The 19218-nt window shown below is 43.9% G+C and overlaps 1 protein-coding gene across 4 annotated transcripts in view; it reads left to right on the forward strand.

Annotated features, from left to right (window-relative positions):
* Positions 1–19218, forward strand: part of ephb2a (eph receptor B2a) — a 36140-nt gene that overhangs the window by 8090 nt on the left and 8832 nt on the right. For all 4 annotated transcript variants that reach the window (XM_026998130.2, XM_035522406.1, XM_035522408.1 and 1 more), the window contains exons 2-6: positions 406–470; positions 803–1487; positions 13551–13706; positions 15322–15657; positions 18825–18949. In XM_026998130.2, the coding sequence (XP_026853931.2) occupies positions 406–470; positions 803–1487; positions 13551–13706; positions 15322–15657; positions 18825–18949 (1367 nt within the window). The remainder of the gene's footprint in view (positions 1–405; positions 471–802; positions 1488–13550; positions 13707–15321; positions 15658–18824; positions 18950–19218) is intronic.

Raw genomic sequence — 19218 nt, forward strand, 5'->3', positions numbered from 1 at the left:
ATTCCTTAAAACACCTTGGCATAAAAATTTATTCAGATATCCTCTTCGTCATATATTAGCCCACACCTGCTTGATTGAAGTTAATATTATGTAAACCTACCCCGCCAGACAACCTGCTCCGCCTCTTTGCTCCTAGACAGATTGAAATCGTGTAGGTTAGCGGAACTCAGAAAGCAAGGTGATCCATTGCTGATGGTACCAGTCACCTTTAAACCAATAACAAGCCTGACTCCCATCCATTTATTAGGGTTAAGAGGCTAACCCCAGCCGTTGTTTTTCTACATGGCATAATATAAGTCATTGCAGATTTAGCATTCAGGAAAGCTATTTATTATAGAGCATAATTAAAATCTAATCACAGCAGCTGCATTGTACTCATGTGTCCCCATCCTGTGTTTCTTTCAGATGTGTTGATGGACTCAACAACAGCGACAGCAGAGCTGGGCTGGACAATATACCCATCATTAGGGGTGAGGGCTACCAAAGGGATCTGCTCTGTCTTTTTACAAGTGCCTTTTGTAAATGCTTTGCTGATTTACATTACATAAAATCAGTGCTATGCTGCACAAATGCACAATGACTCACCATGTTCAATGCCAAAAATAGCATTTGAATGTATTCCAAATGAAGCCTAATAAAGCTTCTGCTCAGTTTTTACTGCTGTAGGTATGTGAGTATATTGCCTGTGTAGGGCATATAAACAGTAGAATACTTTTTAAAAAGTGCCTACTCATGTTCGTGGAACATGTTTTCGCTCTTGGGAGAAGACACTTCAGCTTTACAGCTTCTGCTCTGTCTCTAGTGGGAGGAGGTGAGCGGCTACGACGAGAACATGAACACCATCCGCACCTACCAGGTGTGCAACGTCTTCGACACCAACCAGAACAACTGGGTACGCACCAAGTACATCCGCCGGCGCGGCGCCCAGCGCATCCACGTTGAGATAAAGTTCTCTGTGCGCGACTGCAGCAGCATCCCCAATGTCCCGGGCTCCTGCAAGGAGACCTTCAACCTCTACTACTTTGAATCGGACTCAGATGTGGCCACCAAGGCCTACCCAGCCTGGATGGAGAACCCGTGGGTTAAGGTGGACACCATTGCGGCTGATGAGAGCTTCTCGCAGGTGGACCTTGGCGGCCGAGTGATGAAGATCAACACTGAGGTGCGCAGCTTTGGCCCTGTGTCCCGCCATGGCTTCTACCTGGCCTTCCAGGACTATGGTGCTTGCATGTCCCTCATCGCTGTGCGTGTCTACTACCGCAAGTGTCCCCGCGCTGTGCGTAACGGCGCCGTCTTCCCAGAGACCCTGTCCGGGGCCGAGAGCACCTCCTTGGTGGCGGCCAGGGGCACCTGTGTGCCGAACGCAGAGGAGGTGGATGTGCCCATTAAACTGTACTGTAACGGAGACGGCGAGTGGTTGGTCCCCATTGGCCGCTGCATGTGCAAGGCGGGCCACGAGGCTGTGGAGAATGGCACCGTCTGCAAGGGTGAGTTTGCTTGAGCATTTGGGACTGTTGATTGAGAGCTGGTCTGATTTCATTTAAAGCACATTTAATATTCTGTGGCGTATTAGCTCTTCAGACCTACATATCGTTAAAAGAAAAAAAGAATCATTGTCAGTGGTCTCTATATGTATTGTGACAATGAAATAAGAATTCAAATTCAGAGTGTATCTGGGCATATAAGAGGGGACTCTCTCTTCCCTTCATGTGCATATGGAGGTGTATCACACAGCCCTTCAGTTAGAAACCTTTCACTCTGTGGAATAACGAGAGACAGGAAGACATCAAGCCATTGTGTCTTTGCCTTTATCTGTCTCCACGTCTCCATCTCAAAATCCATGCAGGTTGTGCCTAATGACACATAAGTATACATAACACGCATAAACACACACACACACACACACCTACACTCAAACTAACATGAGGATATGTTGTTTAAGTATTAATGCATGAAATGAGTGCTCCTTCTCCTGTAAGGATAATGGAACAATAACAAATAGAGATCCTTCAGTCAGTGGTAATGCAAGCTAGATAGCTCTGAATGACTAGAAGGATTTAGGGAAAAGGTGTTTTTTCTTCTTCTCCTCTCAGCTCTCAGCAGATATGATTACATTCATAGAGAGCTGAGCTGCAATGAGGAAATGGTTTTGGCAGAGTTCTCCTGGGCACTGTTGACAGAATATAAATTACTAATGTCCCTCCATCTGGAGCAGTTGATGGATGGAAATCGGCAATATCCTCGGCGAGCACGCAGCAGATTGTCTCTTTTATTTCCCCCGGTGTTAATCCCCCTCGCTGCCACTGCTTTAATGACACTACTAATTGACTAATTTGGAGTGTGGAAGGGGAGCGGCATGGACACTTAGACACGGCTCTCCCTGGCGATTCGGTTCAAATATCACGCACAACTAATATATCCCCCCGAGGTGGTTAACCAAGAAGTGCATGTAGACAAAGGGATTTGAGAGCTGTGTTCTGGCATCATTGGAAACAGTGGTATTCTCATTAGTGGGAGGTAATGATGTAATGACTTAATTATTTGTAAGCCTTTTGTTATTTTAGAGCATATCAATTAAATAAGATTTATATATAGTGCATTGTGCTTGAGGGTAGTGTAAATCCAAAATACAGAGGTAAGTGATTTTATCTAATGGATCATATAAACCCCAGGCTCCATTTTTAGCCAAAAGAAGTAATAGACAATATATTAATAATCATAATTCATGAATTATGAAAGTCCAAACCTCAGAACAGCTGGATCTCAGATTCTTAGAATTGGGAATACACTGGCCTGAAAATTCTAGGCCAGTGCCGATCATCAAGATTATTGTATGAGTCGATAACATGCAATGTATTTAAACACAAATGCCCATATTATTTGAGTAATGAATATACATACTATTAACGACATATAAAAAAAAAAAGTAATTGGGTTCAGCAGCTTTGTTATGGTATTTAAAAATGTTGTTGTGTTTCAAGCAGTACTGGTAATTTTAAAACAGTATTTGCCAATCCCAAAAACGTCACCTTACATTATTAATCCCTCCTTAGAAGAAGATTATTAGAATGTTAAATTCCTGTCAAAAAGCCAAGGGCAAAACGAGTCTTGGCTATACCTGAGGCAGTTACAGCGCTGGCAGTAATTCAGTTAATGCCCCCAGCCATTTGCTTTCTCTACTCGCATGCAGAGATGTCTTACATATAGCTGCCATTCTGTATGTGTTTACTGACCACTGACATATTTGACTATTTCGCTATTGAACGTCTAAACTACATGTTTTAAATATAAAAAGATTAAGAAAGGGGGGAAAAAAAATATCACACATCTGTTTTTCTGCACCAAAAATAAAATTCAAAGGCTAACATATACCTTGAATGCTACATGAGGGAAATCTATTTTCTTCAGATCTGCACTTAATCTATGTTTTGTAACTGGCCCGTGGAGTGTACACTCGCATATAAATGAATTAACTCCGTTTTTAAGCAGCTGGAATGCAGCCAAAGCAAAGTTTCTAGCCAAGATTGCATATGTCTGCAAACATAATGAGCTGAGCACACCCTTATATACTGTTACAGCTTCAAATCAATAGTGCGTTCCCAGGCGAGTTTAATGAACATTTATTTCATCATGTTGTGTTTTCAGCTGCAGGCTGAGGTTGCAGCATCTGCCCCAAAGGACCTCTTTACAAGTCTCACAGCACCCCCCCCCCCCCCCCCCCCCCCACACACACACAAACACACCTCACCCCCCAACCCAAGTCTAACCGAAGGGAGGCATAAGACATTCGGTTGCTGGTACAAATGATGAATGAGTTCTATGGAATTGAGGCTAAGCCTCAAGGTGTGCTATTGCATCGTGATGCACTTCTTTCTCTTTCGGGATCACTGCTGTCAGGCCAGGACAACTAGAGAAGGACACATGGAAAAGGAATCCTGTGACCTTAATGGAGTACCACAGCTGGTCAAGGGCAACTCTGTGTGTGTTCCGGTATTTGTGTTAGCTGGTTCATTTGTTCACGTCAGTGTAAGGCATTGAGCCCACCAACAGAACAAGACCAGAATGGAACTGTAGGTTGAGCTCTAAACCTCTCCATGGGACATGAAGACATTACCGGCTGCCAGCCTCAGTATTATCATAACAAGAATATTGTGGGTTGCCTTTTAAAAAGGATTTAACTTAACATCAAATTCAAAGACTAATTATCGTGATTACATTCAACTCCATTATGATGATTACATTTAACTTATCGTGATTACTTAATTCAATTAAGATGAATCAATTACAGACTGAAACTGCTAAAGCTTCCCTGAACCAAGAAAACATTTGAAGATGCATGCTTTGATTGATCCATGACATGGTCTGATATGCCCGTACAACACTGAAACACAATGTATGAAGAAAGAGTTTAATATGTAGTCTGGTTGCTAATTTTACACTTAGTTTGAACACGTGGATCTCTGTGGCAAATATATAGGGTCTGAGGAAGGCTCGGTATCTTTGCTGTCATCTTCAAGGTCCGGTTGCATGTTGACAGCAGTGCAACCGTACTGAGAGCACAGGTTCTGGACAGACCCAGTACAAACATGGTTACTCACAGATGGGGAAAGCAGAGTGCTGGAGTCAGCCTCCAGGACAGGACGCAGCAGATGCACACTAACCTCATGTCTGGGAGATGCACATTAGATTGCTATATGAAATTAGTGCACCTTAGATGGAAAGATGGAAATGGAAAGTCCCAACCAAATTTAAATTAAATGGCAAATTTGTGTATAAAGATAAAATGGGATATATATGGTTATCATTACACGATACAAATGCACAAAAAAGGCATATAGAACATAAGACAAACACTGAGATTAGCAACAATTGTTAGGGGACTAGACAAAATGCTTTTTATGCCTGCAGATAGAATAGGACACCAATAAGGTTATCAAAGTGTAGTTTTGAGATACAAAAATACCTTCAATTCAAGGTTCGGAACTTGGTTATGTAGTCATGCAGTCACTCTTTAGTATGAATACCACATATTTGCACTTCTTCATGGACTAACGCTGGTTAGTTGGCTTTGTCTTTTTAGTTAATATAATTGAAGCTGTATTAGTTTATGGTGTTAGGCAGTGGGAAATGCATTACAATGTAGGAGTAATCTATTGCCCTGTTTAGGAAGCACATACAATGCAACTGAATGAACGGCTCTTTATTTTTCAGTCCGGTTTGGAGAAACGGGCTGAGTGTCACACAGCATTTAGAGCAATTCGCAACCCCCACACAGTACATACATCCTTTTATAACCACATGCTGATGTCCCCACCCTTGAGTTTCTCTTTCCACTCAGACAGGCAGACAGTACCTGTCTGCCACTAGATAAGCAGAGCTACAAAGTTGTTTCTAAGAATACCAGGCATATCAGCTCTAGTGCCAATCACTCAGGACCTTGTGACTCTTATATGTCTAGATGAAACTATTCTAATACTAATTCTAATAATCATGTGGTATTATCATTTCTTGAAATGCAGCAAGGCAAGTCAAAGGTTTATTGACCTCTTATCCCTGTTAATGCATTGATATGTGGGGAAAAATCCCCACAATCTGTAGGAAAAAGAAATTAAAAGTTAAAAGGTTATATGTGAATAAAGCGAGATATTATAGTAAGGTGGAAATGCTGTGTAACTGTAAGAGTAGTTGTTGCAGTAGTTCAGATTCCTATTTTTTTTACTCAAATGTCATTTAATTAAATGTCACTTATTTTGCACTTTTCTCTCAATATAACTGACTGAGAGCTGAATGATGTTTGGGAAGGTGACCTTGCTGTTCTGTCAGTAGGGGCATTTCAGGAGGTGACTGACATTGATTGTCTTGACAAACCAGGCATGGATTTTTCTCGTCCTTCCAATTAGAAGCGTAAAAAACTTGGTAGTTTTGCCTGACAACTCTCAACACAGTGTAGCTCTAAGATTCTTAATCCTCTCCAGCTCTCCTAATGCTTAATGTGATGTATTTATCAGAAAATACAAATATATATGTAAAACATTTTGTGTAATGGAATTTTTAATAAAATGATAGTAGGAATGTTGCTCATGATGCTTTAGGCATTATCAGGTTAATTAATGTTACTACATATATTTAAGTATGCCATGTCTATATTTGATGTTTCTATATTTTTCAGCTTCAGGCAAGTATTGCTTCTTCCACTTTATTTTAAGGTGTAATTATCCAAATTAATAATCATCAATATTATTAATAATTAATTACCTTCATGGCTGTAGTTGCATTTTGTTTTCATACTGATGATTCAATGAAAGGATATTTTCTATACTGAGTGTGGTGAGGCAAGCAATCTGCTCTGACGCCAGCACTTCATTCTGTATCTGGGTACGCTGAGCCTGAGACATGAGAGGGGTCACTCAACTGCCTTTTGTCTTTTGTCTTTTTTTTTTGATCCATGATGCCGTGTGTCCTGACAACAAAGTTAGAGATACAGTGCGATATAATCCGCGGACAGTGGAAGTCATAGATGACCACTTAAGGGTACCTAAAACCTCACGTGTAAAATTTTAAAAAGTTACATTTTTAAAAAGGTTTTATTAGATATGGTGTAAATTACTACATGCTCTTTTTTAAATTTAAATAGTGAGCTGAGAGGTTATAGTTCTCTTATATTTGCAGTGTAAGATCCAGCTGATAACAGACATTTACCTTTTTTTACCTTTCTTTAGCAAGCTGCCACTAACCCCGAACAACACAGTACACGCCCTCGGATCATATCCTGCACGTTTACAAACCACTTTGGGTCTTGGTAGCCTGTGATCTGGCTTCAGGCTGTCCGAACAGCCTGGAAAGCTACAGCAGGGTTAATCTATGCTGAGTACTGGCTGTCTGCACTGGCGCTACCAGGCCTTCCTCTCTTTGATGGGAAGCAGGTGTCCTGTTGTCATCGATGAGGGACTCATTGATCAAAGGCCCGTCGGGAGTCCAGGCTTCGTCCATCCGTCCCCAGCAGGCAGACAGTGTCGGGTGAGTGGGGCCTGTCGCTGGCTCTCCTCCTCATGCCTCTCCTCTTCCTTTCAGCCGCCATGAAAGGAAAAGTGCCTCCGACGAAAGAAAGGCGAGCGGGAGGGGTCCTTTGTTACGCGTCGTATCTGTCCTGGATCAAATTTGAGATATCTCCATAGGTGTAATATGGCCTTTTCTGTTCCTGTTTAAACGAACCCCCCAGCGTGCACCCTGTCACAGAGAAAGGACCTGTTGTAATTTTGGAGAGTCGGACACCTCCATCATACCTTACTCGGGCCAGTTGACCTACTTGGAGACATAAATTGTGCTTAAAATGGCATGAAAGCCATCATCAGATGATCTCCCAGCTAGACACACCTGCTCAGATGAGGAACAAAAAGCCGGCTACAGGGAAGGAGGGCAAACGGAGCATACGCGCCCTCTGCAGAGCTGCAGCGGTGAAATCGCACTCAATATCACACTTATCAACCTGTATTCTCTTAGCCAAGGCCACTACCAAACCGTTCATAGCGGTACCCGTTCTCAGATTAAAGTGTCCTTCTGAGTGGAGCTGTTTTTGCTGGATGTGCGTCGGCCTGAATGCACTTTGACTCAGTCCAAAGGAGCTCACATGGCAGGATAGCTCGAACTGGGCACGTGTAATCATTGTGAAACATTCTCGCACACATTGTTTTTCTCCCACCCACATAAATATGCACTCACATTTAAACAGAAAAACAAATTATCGTGGATATGGAGGCATCGTTGTTGTTAGTTTGTGGTTAAGTGTAATGTGCAGGGTTACATTAAATGTTGCTCTCGCGTGTTTCTGCAGTAGTGGGCTATTTCACTCACACACACACACACACACACACACACACACACACACACACACACAAACACATATACAAACACACACACGCCGACAGGAGTACTGCACCAATATGAGTAGATGTCGGTTTGAGATAACTAAATAGTTTATTTATATACAGTATAGTATATTTGGTATCTACTCTACAGTCATTTGTTGTTTCCTGATTTTCAGTGTGGTCCTTAGCCAAGGACAAGCTTACTTACCGTTTCTTACTAGTCGAACAATTTGAAGAACAGTCGCTTTGAACTGATTTATGACCATACAAACCTTTTTGATCTAGATGCACGTACCCAGTGACGTTCTTTACTTGAAGTCAGGCTCACTGTAGCTTTGAAGTTCCCCAGCGTAACGCTGGAATGGCTCTGGTTAACCATTTCTGCATCACCCATCACCTCATCACACAACGTCGGCTTCCTTTCCCGAGGTCGTCGTGCACCTGCAGGCCTGCGTACCGTGCCTCTGCGTTCGCAGCGTTGAGTCCCAACTGCGGCGAATCATCTGAACACCACCACCGCCCATGGACCCAGCCCCCCCCCCCTGCATCGCCCCACTGCATGATGGACCGGCCTCTTTGTCAGTGTCATATTATCAGTCGTCGCCATTCACGCGTTGCCAGCACTCTCCCCAGCGGTGCGGCTGATGACTGACGCGCTCGGATTTCGCTGTCAGGCGCACAAAGGAAGCCCCAAGCATCATGGATGTGCGATGTTGACACCACACAGTCAGCGCTGGACCGGGTGTCACAGTGTCACATAAAAGAGCTTGTCGGGTTAACGCGCAGGGCTTTGTCTCAGGTAGAGGTTAGCAGATGGAGTTGACACCATTAATATTTACAACTCCAAATGAAATGAATACATTTCAACTGTCAGTCACGGCACAATGGAGGCAGTCAGCAGAAAACTGCTCCCTGGGGAGCAGAGTCTGAGGCACTGGGGACTAATGAAATATTAACATCAAACACGATGAATGAATACATAACACCAAATATCTGCCAAATATCTGGCCTGTCTGCAACTAAACTGGTTTTGACACCTTTTTAGACAAGAGTTTTTTGTTCCTTTTTTGTAACAGTACCCTGTATTCATAGTCACTAATCTGTGAAAATAAGGTCTCCTGGGTGTATGGTATAGTGTACTAAACAAGGAACGTATGATGTAACTGTGTGCCAAAATTCAGCGAAGTAATACATCGCAGAGCAAATGTTCCAGCAAAAGATTCAGGCTTTGGTCTTTGGAATAGGTTTCAGTGGCATAGACGAGGACGTATCCCTGTGGACAGTGTTCTGGAATGTTCAGGCCAGATCAGAAAATAAAGCTCAGCACGGAGTCCACCCTCACTGGGCCACTTTTAAAACCTTTCATAACACACCATACCATATCACAATAGAAGGATTGTGGTCAGTGCGTTTTTGTTTTGTTGTTTTTTTTAAAAAAATTTTAATGTGGGTATCAGTTGCTTGCAGGAACAGGCCTATCATGCAAACTATTTAAGAAGAGACAGAACAGGGCTGTTCTGACTCAAATCAAAAATCACTTCCTCTAATTTTTGGCAAGTTGTACAGTACTGAAATCTGAATTCAGCATCCTGTTGAACAGACGTCCATCGAACTGTGGTTCGGTTAGCACTGGGACTAGACCACCATCTCACAAGGCACAATAGAGGTAGTCAGATTTTTGTCAGGTTTTAAGGAAATGTCACCCCCTCTCCTACCACACGCACCCCAAATATTCTCTAGCTCACTCTTCATAAGATTCCAGACGTCAGCCACAAAGTTCTTACAAAGAGCCTGTGAGTGCCTTTGCTCTTCAGCGTTTTCTCCCCTTAATCCTGGAGCGCTGTGCTTGGAGCTGCGGAGCATGTGTCTCGGGTTGCTGCCCCTCGTATTAGGCCTCCATCACACTGCTGGCCCCAGCCTTGGCCCGGGCCCTCCCCACACGCTTTGGAGCAAGATTCCTGTCCCCCACCGTCCTGATAATCCCATGCCTCAGCAAAGAATTCAGTGCTAATCCTCCAGTCGTCTGGCCCCGGAGTTGAAAATCCGGTAGGATTCCCTTGGATGTCATGTGGAGTTAATGAGTCTATGTGATGATGAAAACAAGCTGATGGCTGCAGTGGTGCGGTGTTACAGTGCAGCGGCGAAAGATAGCAAAATGCACAACAGATATCTGAAAATTCCACATTTGTGGGTGTTTTTTCCCTTTGAAGTCATTAAAACAGGCCAAATTTTCCAGGTCTGAGTAACAAACTATTATTACACAAACTGGTACACAAACTTGGGGGATTTCTTTCGTTACATCAGGTGATATAATTTTAATATATACTACTTGAGAACACCACTACTAATACTATAGTTCTAGCGCATCCTAGAAATACTGGAGTATTATAATATGGTACATCATGAAGGTTTGTTGGCATCTGAAGTGCTGAGAATCAGGCCTTACTATGATTTGCGTGTTTGCGCGTGTGCGCTCGCACGTCTGCCACCTGCATTTGCGGCGCTCTCGCCCGTCTCCCTGCTGACTGACAGTTCGGTGCTGTGCCAGCCTTCGGGAATGGTCTGGGCACGTGATGTCTGCAGCAGGGTGCGTGTGACTGCGCGCTCACGTTAGCAGCGTTGTCTGTCTGCTCCACACTTGCTAAGTGCCAGCCTGGCCTTCCTGGTTTTTTTTTTTCTGTTTTTTTTCTTTTCTTTTCTAGTCTTTTCTTTTTTACGAACCTTTATTTATTCGGCCCGCATTTAGATGAGAACTGGTGAATAAATTAGCCAGTATGCGACCGAAGCATTTTTACAGCTATATTCAGTACATATATTTATTCAATTGATTAGACTTTGTTTGAAGTTGACTGTTAAGAAACATTAAGTTGTTTTAAAGTTGTAACGTGGCGAACATATCTTACACAGTCTCCGTCTCCATAACATTTACGATTATTGTTATTGCATATTTTGCAGTAGCAGTATCTATGACATGTACTCTGCACAGTCCTTTTAACAAAATCAGTGTAATGTCCTTACATAGCAGCGCTGGAGTAGCAATATGAGGCTAATGGATTAGAATTTAGGACTTACGGTCTTGTAGTCTATAGAAAGCTTCACTTTGAGGTGGGTTGTAGGAGCACAGGTTCTGCCTGATCACCAGCTGCTCGGTGGGCCTGTGTTCCTGTCCTCCTAACCCCTGACCTCCGCGCTTCCGCTTTCACCCCCAGTCACCAAAGACACAAGTTGTCCCCAGCCGTCGGCTAACCTGCTTCACTGGGTCTTTGTTAGTCAACGTGGATGTGGTGCTCACCTGTTTTCATGGAACAGGAATGAACATTGCAGAGTCCACCAGTCTGGCTGTCAGCTATAGCTAACTACTAGATATGCCTTATATGAGTATCACATTTCTTGCAATTTGCTCAGACAGTTGTTTGTTGCAGTGAGTCTCATTATAATCTAAAAAAATATATAATCACAGTATTATTAATGAGGTATGTGGGCTAGGAATATTTCAAAGGACAGATTAACCCACAGATTCAGCTCAAGGTTATAAAAAGACGTGTTGAAAATCTGTGATCTCAAACTAAACTCTCTTATTAATGTTTTGCTTCTGGTCTCCGACCAACATAAACAATATCCCTAACAGATTAATCCCAGACTATTTTAGCTACATAATGCCAGCCATACTGATGGTAGACATCGTGTTGACTTTACCGCTAGGTTGAGAGGTAGTACAGGGATAATGAACTGGCTGGAGCTCAGCTCCTCATCTCCCTTTAGGCTGCAGCGGTATTAGAGTGCAGCCTGTTGGCAGACGACGTCTAATGGATATTAATATTTCTCCTGCTGCCTGCACCACCAAGGAGACTTACCCAGACAGCTGTGGCTCTGTGCTGAAATAGGCCATGCAAGCCGAAGGGGTGGCGGGTGGGAGGTAATGGGGGAACTCATATACAGGTTCCTCAAAGCTGGCCGTGCACTCTGATCTGTGACACAAGACCTGCAGCAGATTGCGTCAATGCCTTATAGCATCACAGGTGTCTGGGAAAGGGCACTGTGGTGCCAGTCCCTGTAGTCACTGAAGAGACGGTGGCCCGTGCGTCTTGCAGGTTTAATATGCTCACTGTCCTAAAGTCCTCATTCACTCCTCATTCATTCTCGTTCACATTTAGCAAAGGAATCCCACACTGATTGAATCTTTATGAAGCTGTTATTAAGTATATTCCATGCTCAGTACTATTTCGCGGCAGAAAGCCACTGAAAATTACATTAGTTAAACTTATTTGACGATGAAGAGGTTATATGATACTGTTTTAATCGTCGTTCTCATTAAATTTTGGAATCTTTTAAAAAACTTTTTACTGCCTCTGTGACTTATAGAACCTAGAATGTTGTCTAAAATCTTATAGAAATGACTGTTAATGAAGGGTGCCGTGTCATATGTGGTGGCAGTAAGGAGGTTTCCCAGTCATACATTCGCATTGTAAATGAACTCTGGCCCAGAAGCTCACGTCCCCTCTTCACCAGGATCTCCAGGCCGCCTGCGCCCTAAATGCTCCTGTCCTAACATCCAAAGCCACGGCTTATTGCGGTACTCGTCCTCTTCTTCTGTTGCCCTTCGTGGCGCCACGGACATTAAATTCCGTTCCCCTCCGTTTATGTTTCTGCCACTCAGCCGTCCGCCTGCAGAGGCGTCCCCGGCACCTCGCCGTGGGCCTCCCCTCTCGCGCCTCGCTGCGAAGTGTGAATATGGAAGCTTCATACTCGTGCTGGCAGAGAAGCAAACCCCCTGTCATCAATCACTGGGCCAAGACTAATGCTCTTCTGTCAGAGCCACTGTGGGATATTAGTCTTAATAGAATGAGCTTCATTATATTAGCTCCGTCTCAGCGTGCTGCTGGAGGAGGCGGCGGCTGCGCACCTGCGCAAAACGTGCCACGCGTTTGATTTGCCTTTGTTCGTACCATTATTGGCACAGTCAGGTTGTTATTTCTGTTTTTCATATAAGGGCTCATTGTTTTGTATCCTGATATAGTGCTTTTGCCTGGGGGGGAGTGGTTGAAGTTGATTAACTTGCAATGAGGCGATATAAGATGATACCCTTCACTTGTCAGCGGTGAGAACGATGAAGAATTCTTATGAACTCTTTATTGCCTTGTTAGGTTACACATCATGCCCATTGCATGCTTTAGAGTAACAGCACCTGCAGTGTTTTCTCATGAGGATCTAATATTAATGTCAGACTTTTTAGTGCAGTAGGTTTGACTGCTCGTGAAAAAGGTTTACCTAACAGTATATGTCAATGCACTGATGCAGTAAGTGCAAAATAAAGGCACACACAGAGCTCTGGGTGATGTATGCACATGTTCTTTAAGGTGGCCCGTGTTAGTATACACTGATATTTGTGAGGGAAGCTTTAAAAAGGAGCCCATGAGAGGCCCAGCACAACACTTTGTGATGACGCATTGAGTCTGTCTGTCTATAGGATTGCACACTGAGTAATAAAAAACGCTTAATCAAAAACCATATGAGATGGTGCTTCCACATTTCTCTTAGTAACTACGCCGCTCCATTCAGTCTATATAACGTTTCAGAATTTCAGCTAAAGCAATAGGGTACAGTGGTTTGGCTCGGCGCAGGCTGATCTCTAGAGCGCAGCAAGCACTCTCCTTCACCATCATCTCTGTGCCTGTCTTCCGCCAGCGTGCTCCTCGGGATTCTTCAAAGCGTCCCAGGGAGACCAGCAGTGCCTGCAGTGCCCCATCAACAGCCGCACCACCACCGAGGGGGCCACCAACTGCGTCTGCCGGAACAGCTACTACCGCACTGACTCGGACCCCGTCCAGATGCCCTGCACAAGTATATCCATCCCTCAAACATGTTTATTTTTGTTCAGTCGCTGCATTTGCATGCACAGCAATAGCTCAAAATTAGTCGAAGTATGTCTAAGCTACTAGTCTAAAATAACTACGACTGCTAGTCAGAGTAGGCTGTGATCACGTAAACAGTGCGGTCCAGTTGTCATGGTCTTACTAAGGTCTTGGACGTCCTTCGTTTATCTTCATCCTAAGTGCAATTAAAAGCTGTGGTCCAGGCGGATTTTAGTGGCATTGTTTGAGGTAGATTCTGCAGTGTAAATGCCTAGATTGAGCCAAGCCAAATGCTGACTCTTGCCAAATTCTCGCCACATTATGCAGCAGTCCTGGCAATATTACATGTGTGATGCCAGCTTTATAATGCCACAAAAAACCATCAAATGAGAAACAAAAGAAGAAGGCGTCCACATTTTTGTGGGGATGAAGAGACATGCTTAATATTCTTTTGGAAATCAACATAATGCATTTTTTGGGGAAAAAAAATGCTGACATTAGTAAGTGTGTCGATGGATAAGGGAGTGGCAGTTTGACAACTTCAGGAAGCTTGTTTTAAGACAGGAAACTCACAGGGGTAAACTTCTGTTGCGTTGTGAAGGGGCTGCTTGCCATTATAGTCACACTATGCTGCCTGCAAACAGCACTATGGACAGATTAAGCTGTTATACATCTTGTTATACATCTTGGTTTCATAGACTCACTAAGAGCTTAGTTGGGTTCTTTTGTGCATGTAAGCATAGTCGATAAATCCCACTCCCAAAAGCGCACAAAAACAGTACCAGTGTGATCCGTGGCTGCATCTGTTTAATACGGAAATCTCCAAATCCTCAAGTAATTCATATTGCATATGCCTAAGCACGCAGAGCTGGGTGGTTTCATCTCTGGATGTGGCTGCCCTTTTTAGAAGTGCCAGTTAGTAGACCTGCAGCACTCTGAATGAAAATGTCAGTCTTTGGCGCATCTGAAAAGGAGCCAAGAAATAACAGGCCCAATGCAATTTGCATAATTCCCTGTCCCTTTTTAAGAGAGTAGGCATTTGTGAATGAGAGAAGCACTCTGATACAGGCTGAGGAGCGAGGAATACTTTTCTCTCGGTGTTGCTTTGCATTATAATAAACACAATGCTCTTTTCATCACATCACACATTAAAGAGTTAACAGAGGGGCCAGATTGCTTTGATTTTGCTCTCACTAATGGAGCAATCATAATGGCCTGAATGAATGCGAATAAGCTCATAAAAGTACAGGAAGAAGAACAATCGCTTAGCGTTAAAGGCATCCACCAGGCAGGCATCAGAAAAGAGGCAGACAGTGTTGATGATCATTCGGCATCACGTTGCTAGTTTCTATGATTTAGATTTCAATCAGTGGTAACATTAATGAAGCGTCTTATTCATTTGAGATATACTTGGAATCATGTGTCCAATTAAGCATATTCTGTAAGGCTCCTGGGCAAGAGGCCATAGTTTGGAGCACGGTCCTTTCAGCGTGCTTCAGCTGCACATAATGGCAGCGAGTCGTGGACCAGGCTCTTCCGGGGTGCACAAGACACCGTGGGCGGCCTCGCTGACAGACCACCCGTGGCCGTTTCCTTCCCTGTAGCTGTGCCGGCCGCCCCCCAGTGGGTGATCTCCAGTGTGAACGAGACATCGCTGCGGCTGGACTGGGGAGCACCGCGTGAGAGCGGTGGCCGCGAGGACGTCGTCTACAATGTCATCTGCAAAAGCTGCGGTTCAGGCCGCGGGGCCTGCACCCGCTGCGGCGACAACGTGCAGTTCTTGCCGCGCCAGCTGGGCCTTGCCGAGCCCCGAGTGCACGTCAGCAACCTGCTCGCTCACACGCAGTACACCTTCGAGATCCAGGCGGTGAACGGCGTCTCCGACCAGAGCCCCTACTCGCCCCAGTTTGCCTCGGTGAACATCACCACTAACCAGGCCGGTAAGAGACCACATGCTATGGCTGGCCAGATCCCAAGTTTAATCTCTTACTTTTGACAAAATAGGTCTCCTCATCTAGTTCATGTTTTGATGATGAATTAAGATCAAAGTCCTTTGGTGGAGGTTGATACGCCACACTGATTCACACTTTAGATATTTTCCTATATGCAAACTTGGTCTTGTTTTGTTTTTTGCCTTTTCATATTTCCCGTTTTCTTGCTTTTGTGAGAACGGAGTAGCGGGTCACATTGTTAACATCGCATTGGCAGGCATGCAATTTTTTTAAAAAAAAGAAACATCATCAGTTCAAAGGAGCACAGTAAAGTTTAATAGAGCATTTTAATGAGAGCTTTGTCCGTGTCTGCACTACAGTGAACTCGCTAGCCCTGGCACTGCAGGCTTTGGCCTTTTACCGGTGGGCCTGTCAGCCCACATTACTGCCTCACTGCTGCTGTGAAACTGCACCAAACAGCTCCAGCCTCCTCTAAAGCTCTGCGAGAGGCCACAGAGCGCTGCTGGACAGCCCGCGTCCATGTCAGCTCTCAGAGGCTGGCCCCGCCAGCAGGAAACCTACTTCACGCAGCATGGGGGACATAAAAACCCTTGCTCCCAGGCAGAAACTCATGCACAATCTCTGAGAAATGGCGAGATCTAATGACTTTTGAAAAATACTTAATGTGCATTCATTAAGTTACAGATGGTAAATAAAAATGTAGTGATTGCAAAGCGATGCAAGAAAAGTTTGGATTCGTAATGGCACAAATGCTCTTGGCTCAGAGACACACTGCAGTTTTACCAGCACAGTGCTATTTACCTCACATGTAAGTGGTAAATCAAAACGGGCAGGTGTAGTGCCGCATAGCAAATAGCGCTAGCAGACGCCAAACTTTCTTACTCCTCTTCACTGGAGATGTTTACTGCTCTCAGTGCAGTCATGCATTGCCTAGAAGTGTTTATGTATGAACTGCTATTGATCACCTGTGGAGCAGTGCGGCATACTCAGTACACTACATCCACTAGAACCTGTTCACAATTTAACCGAAATTTACATGGCCCTGTAAACCATGCCTACAAATGTTTTATTTGAATCAGCATTGGGAAATGGCCTCCACATTTCAAATCTGTTATTTTTTTCTGAGTGCCTGTAATAAAGTTTATACTTTATGAATGAGTTTTACATTCCAGCATTTGAACTTAATATTTCCTCCCATATACCATTTCAACCCCTGACATGGCCGTTTTAAACGTTAGATGGAGTGTAGATACATAAATACATAATAAAATCTTCTGAATTAAAAATTGGGAAAAGTTTGAATACCTTTGGTATAACTGTCGTTTACCACAGTGGAAAAACTCTTGGTTAGCAGAAAGACTTTCAGATGCGTTGCAGATAATTGGTTCCTCTGGTTCACAACTTGAATATCACAAGGACCTGTGAACTTGCGTTTCTTTCCCTTGTTAGAATACTAGTTGGATTTCTCTTAAATTGAACTCATTGAGACAAGTTGACTGATAGAGTTCCACTTGCAGCATTCTGTGTGGAAAATGGATTGCTTCGGCAGAGCTGAACAGGTTCAGGGAAATACGGAAGCTTTTTAGATGTACAGTGTAGTCGCAAATGCATGGCTGCTTCCGCCCCTGAGGATGTGCCATTTTAGTGCTTCACAAGACATGAGGAAAGTTGAGAATAACCTCAAATGCAGAATGTGATCCCATCTATATGATTGGAATATATTTTTTTGCCATTCAGTGAAAATTTGTTATCAATCTCATGAAATGAATTGAATTTGATGAGTGATTTGAGGAGCATTTTTTCCAGTTCTAGAGCTTCTGCTTCATCCCATGCTAATTGAAATAGACTCACTGTCAGACAAGTGGTGTACATGGATTTGCCTTATCATTAATAAAGCACTAAAACTCATATCATGACGGGAGTGCTAAATTAGTCCACACATTTTCATTGGCATGAGTCACTGGGAGTTTGGAAGTCGTTTGATTCATCTTTTTACAACCTACTCAAATCTGACAAGGCATTTATCATTACAGTTTTACAATCAGCGTCCTTTTTGGTTCAGTCCCACCTGGCACTCTTGCATCTTATATTACTCGCACACTAAACCTACAGGTCTGCGTGGTACACCAGCACGCCAAGTTTTGACTGTGAATTCAGTGATGAACTCCATCTTCATCGCTGGTGTTTTCATGGATTTCCTAGTGAAAGGAACAGGCAAAAGGCACATGGCCTGCTGCTTCTGAATGCTAGGGTGTGTTTAATATTCCTGGGCTCTACTCCACAGCCTCTACAGCAGGGGGAGGTTTATAACCCCAGGCCTGGAACACCCAGAGCAATCAGCCAATGGCAGACAAACGTCCCATTGCTGCCAGCCATAAACGGCATTTACAATATGGTCATCAGAGTTATCATTGGTGTGCACTTAACTGAAATGCTGACACACAAAGATGGAGAAAGGGAGTGATCAGCTGGCATTTCCCTGCTTTATGTCCTATCAATAAATTGAATGGCTTGTCTGAAAACAACTGGGGTTAAAGAAAGCAGAAAACATGCATGACCTGATGTCCTTACCCTTTGTCTCATCTCCCTTCAGAGATTTTTTTGCACTATTCACACTGACTTGCCAAGGCCAAAGCTAATGGACTTTGTTGCCCACTACTGCTATAGCTGGAGCCTGGTGATCATAGCGACTGCTTTAAACGCACAGTCAGTCATTAAGTAGCAAAAGGAACCACTTCACTGGGCATCTGCCAGCTTTCTCACTCTGCTTTTTGGCTTGTTTGAGACAGCAAGTGACATGAAGGATGTAGAGTTAGTCTTCAGTTTTGTGTTGGGTAAAGACTTCCCAGTGTCCTATACAGAATTGATGCCAGATTTGATGTACTGTGCAAAAGCCAAGTATTCAAAGCGGAAAAATGGGGTTTTGAATGTTTAAGTGGATTTTGTGCTCTTCTCACAGTCCTTTCAATTAGCCACTGTTTTATAGAATAGGCTCTCTGGTTTATTCTGTCTCTGACCCGATATTCACACTATCCCTCATTTTCTCTCTCTCTCTCTCTCTCTCTCTCTCTCTCTCTGTCTTTCCCTCCCTCTCTCTCTCTCTTTCTTTCTCTGTCTCTCTCTGTGTCCTGTTTTCTTTGTGTCTGTGCACATAGCTCCATCAGTGGTGTCCATCATGCATCAGGTGAGCAGGACAGTAGACAGCGTCACACTGTCCTGGTCACAGCCAGACCAGCCCAATGGAGTCATTCTAGACTATGAGCTGCAGTACTATGAAAAGGTAAATTCATGCTTTCACTTCACTGCCTGAGTTCAGGCCAAGGTGTCCTGCACTGCCCATGAGAAGGCCGGGACCTCACGTCTTCTCTTTGTCTTGAAGATGAGCTCTGATGTCTAAAACGTGGTATTATGTCTCATCATGTCTGTTACTTTAAAAGTACATAAAAGAGGTTCATGGTGTACCGATGTCTTCCAGAACGTGGCAGAGCCAAACTCTTCTGTTCTGAACTGAACTCCTCTGGGCTGGACTGGACTGAACCTGGTGTGTTG

The sequence above is a fragment of the Electrophorus electricus genome, chromosome 24 (assembly GCF_013358815.1).
Source record: "Electrophorus electricus isolate fEleEle1 chromosome 24, fEleEle1.pri, whole genome shotgun sequence".
Taxonomy (NCBI): Eukaryota; Metazoa; Chordata; class Actinopteri; order Gymnotiformes; family Gymnotidae; genus Electrophorus; species Electrophorus electricus.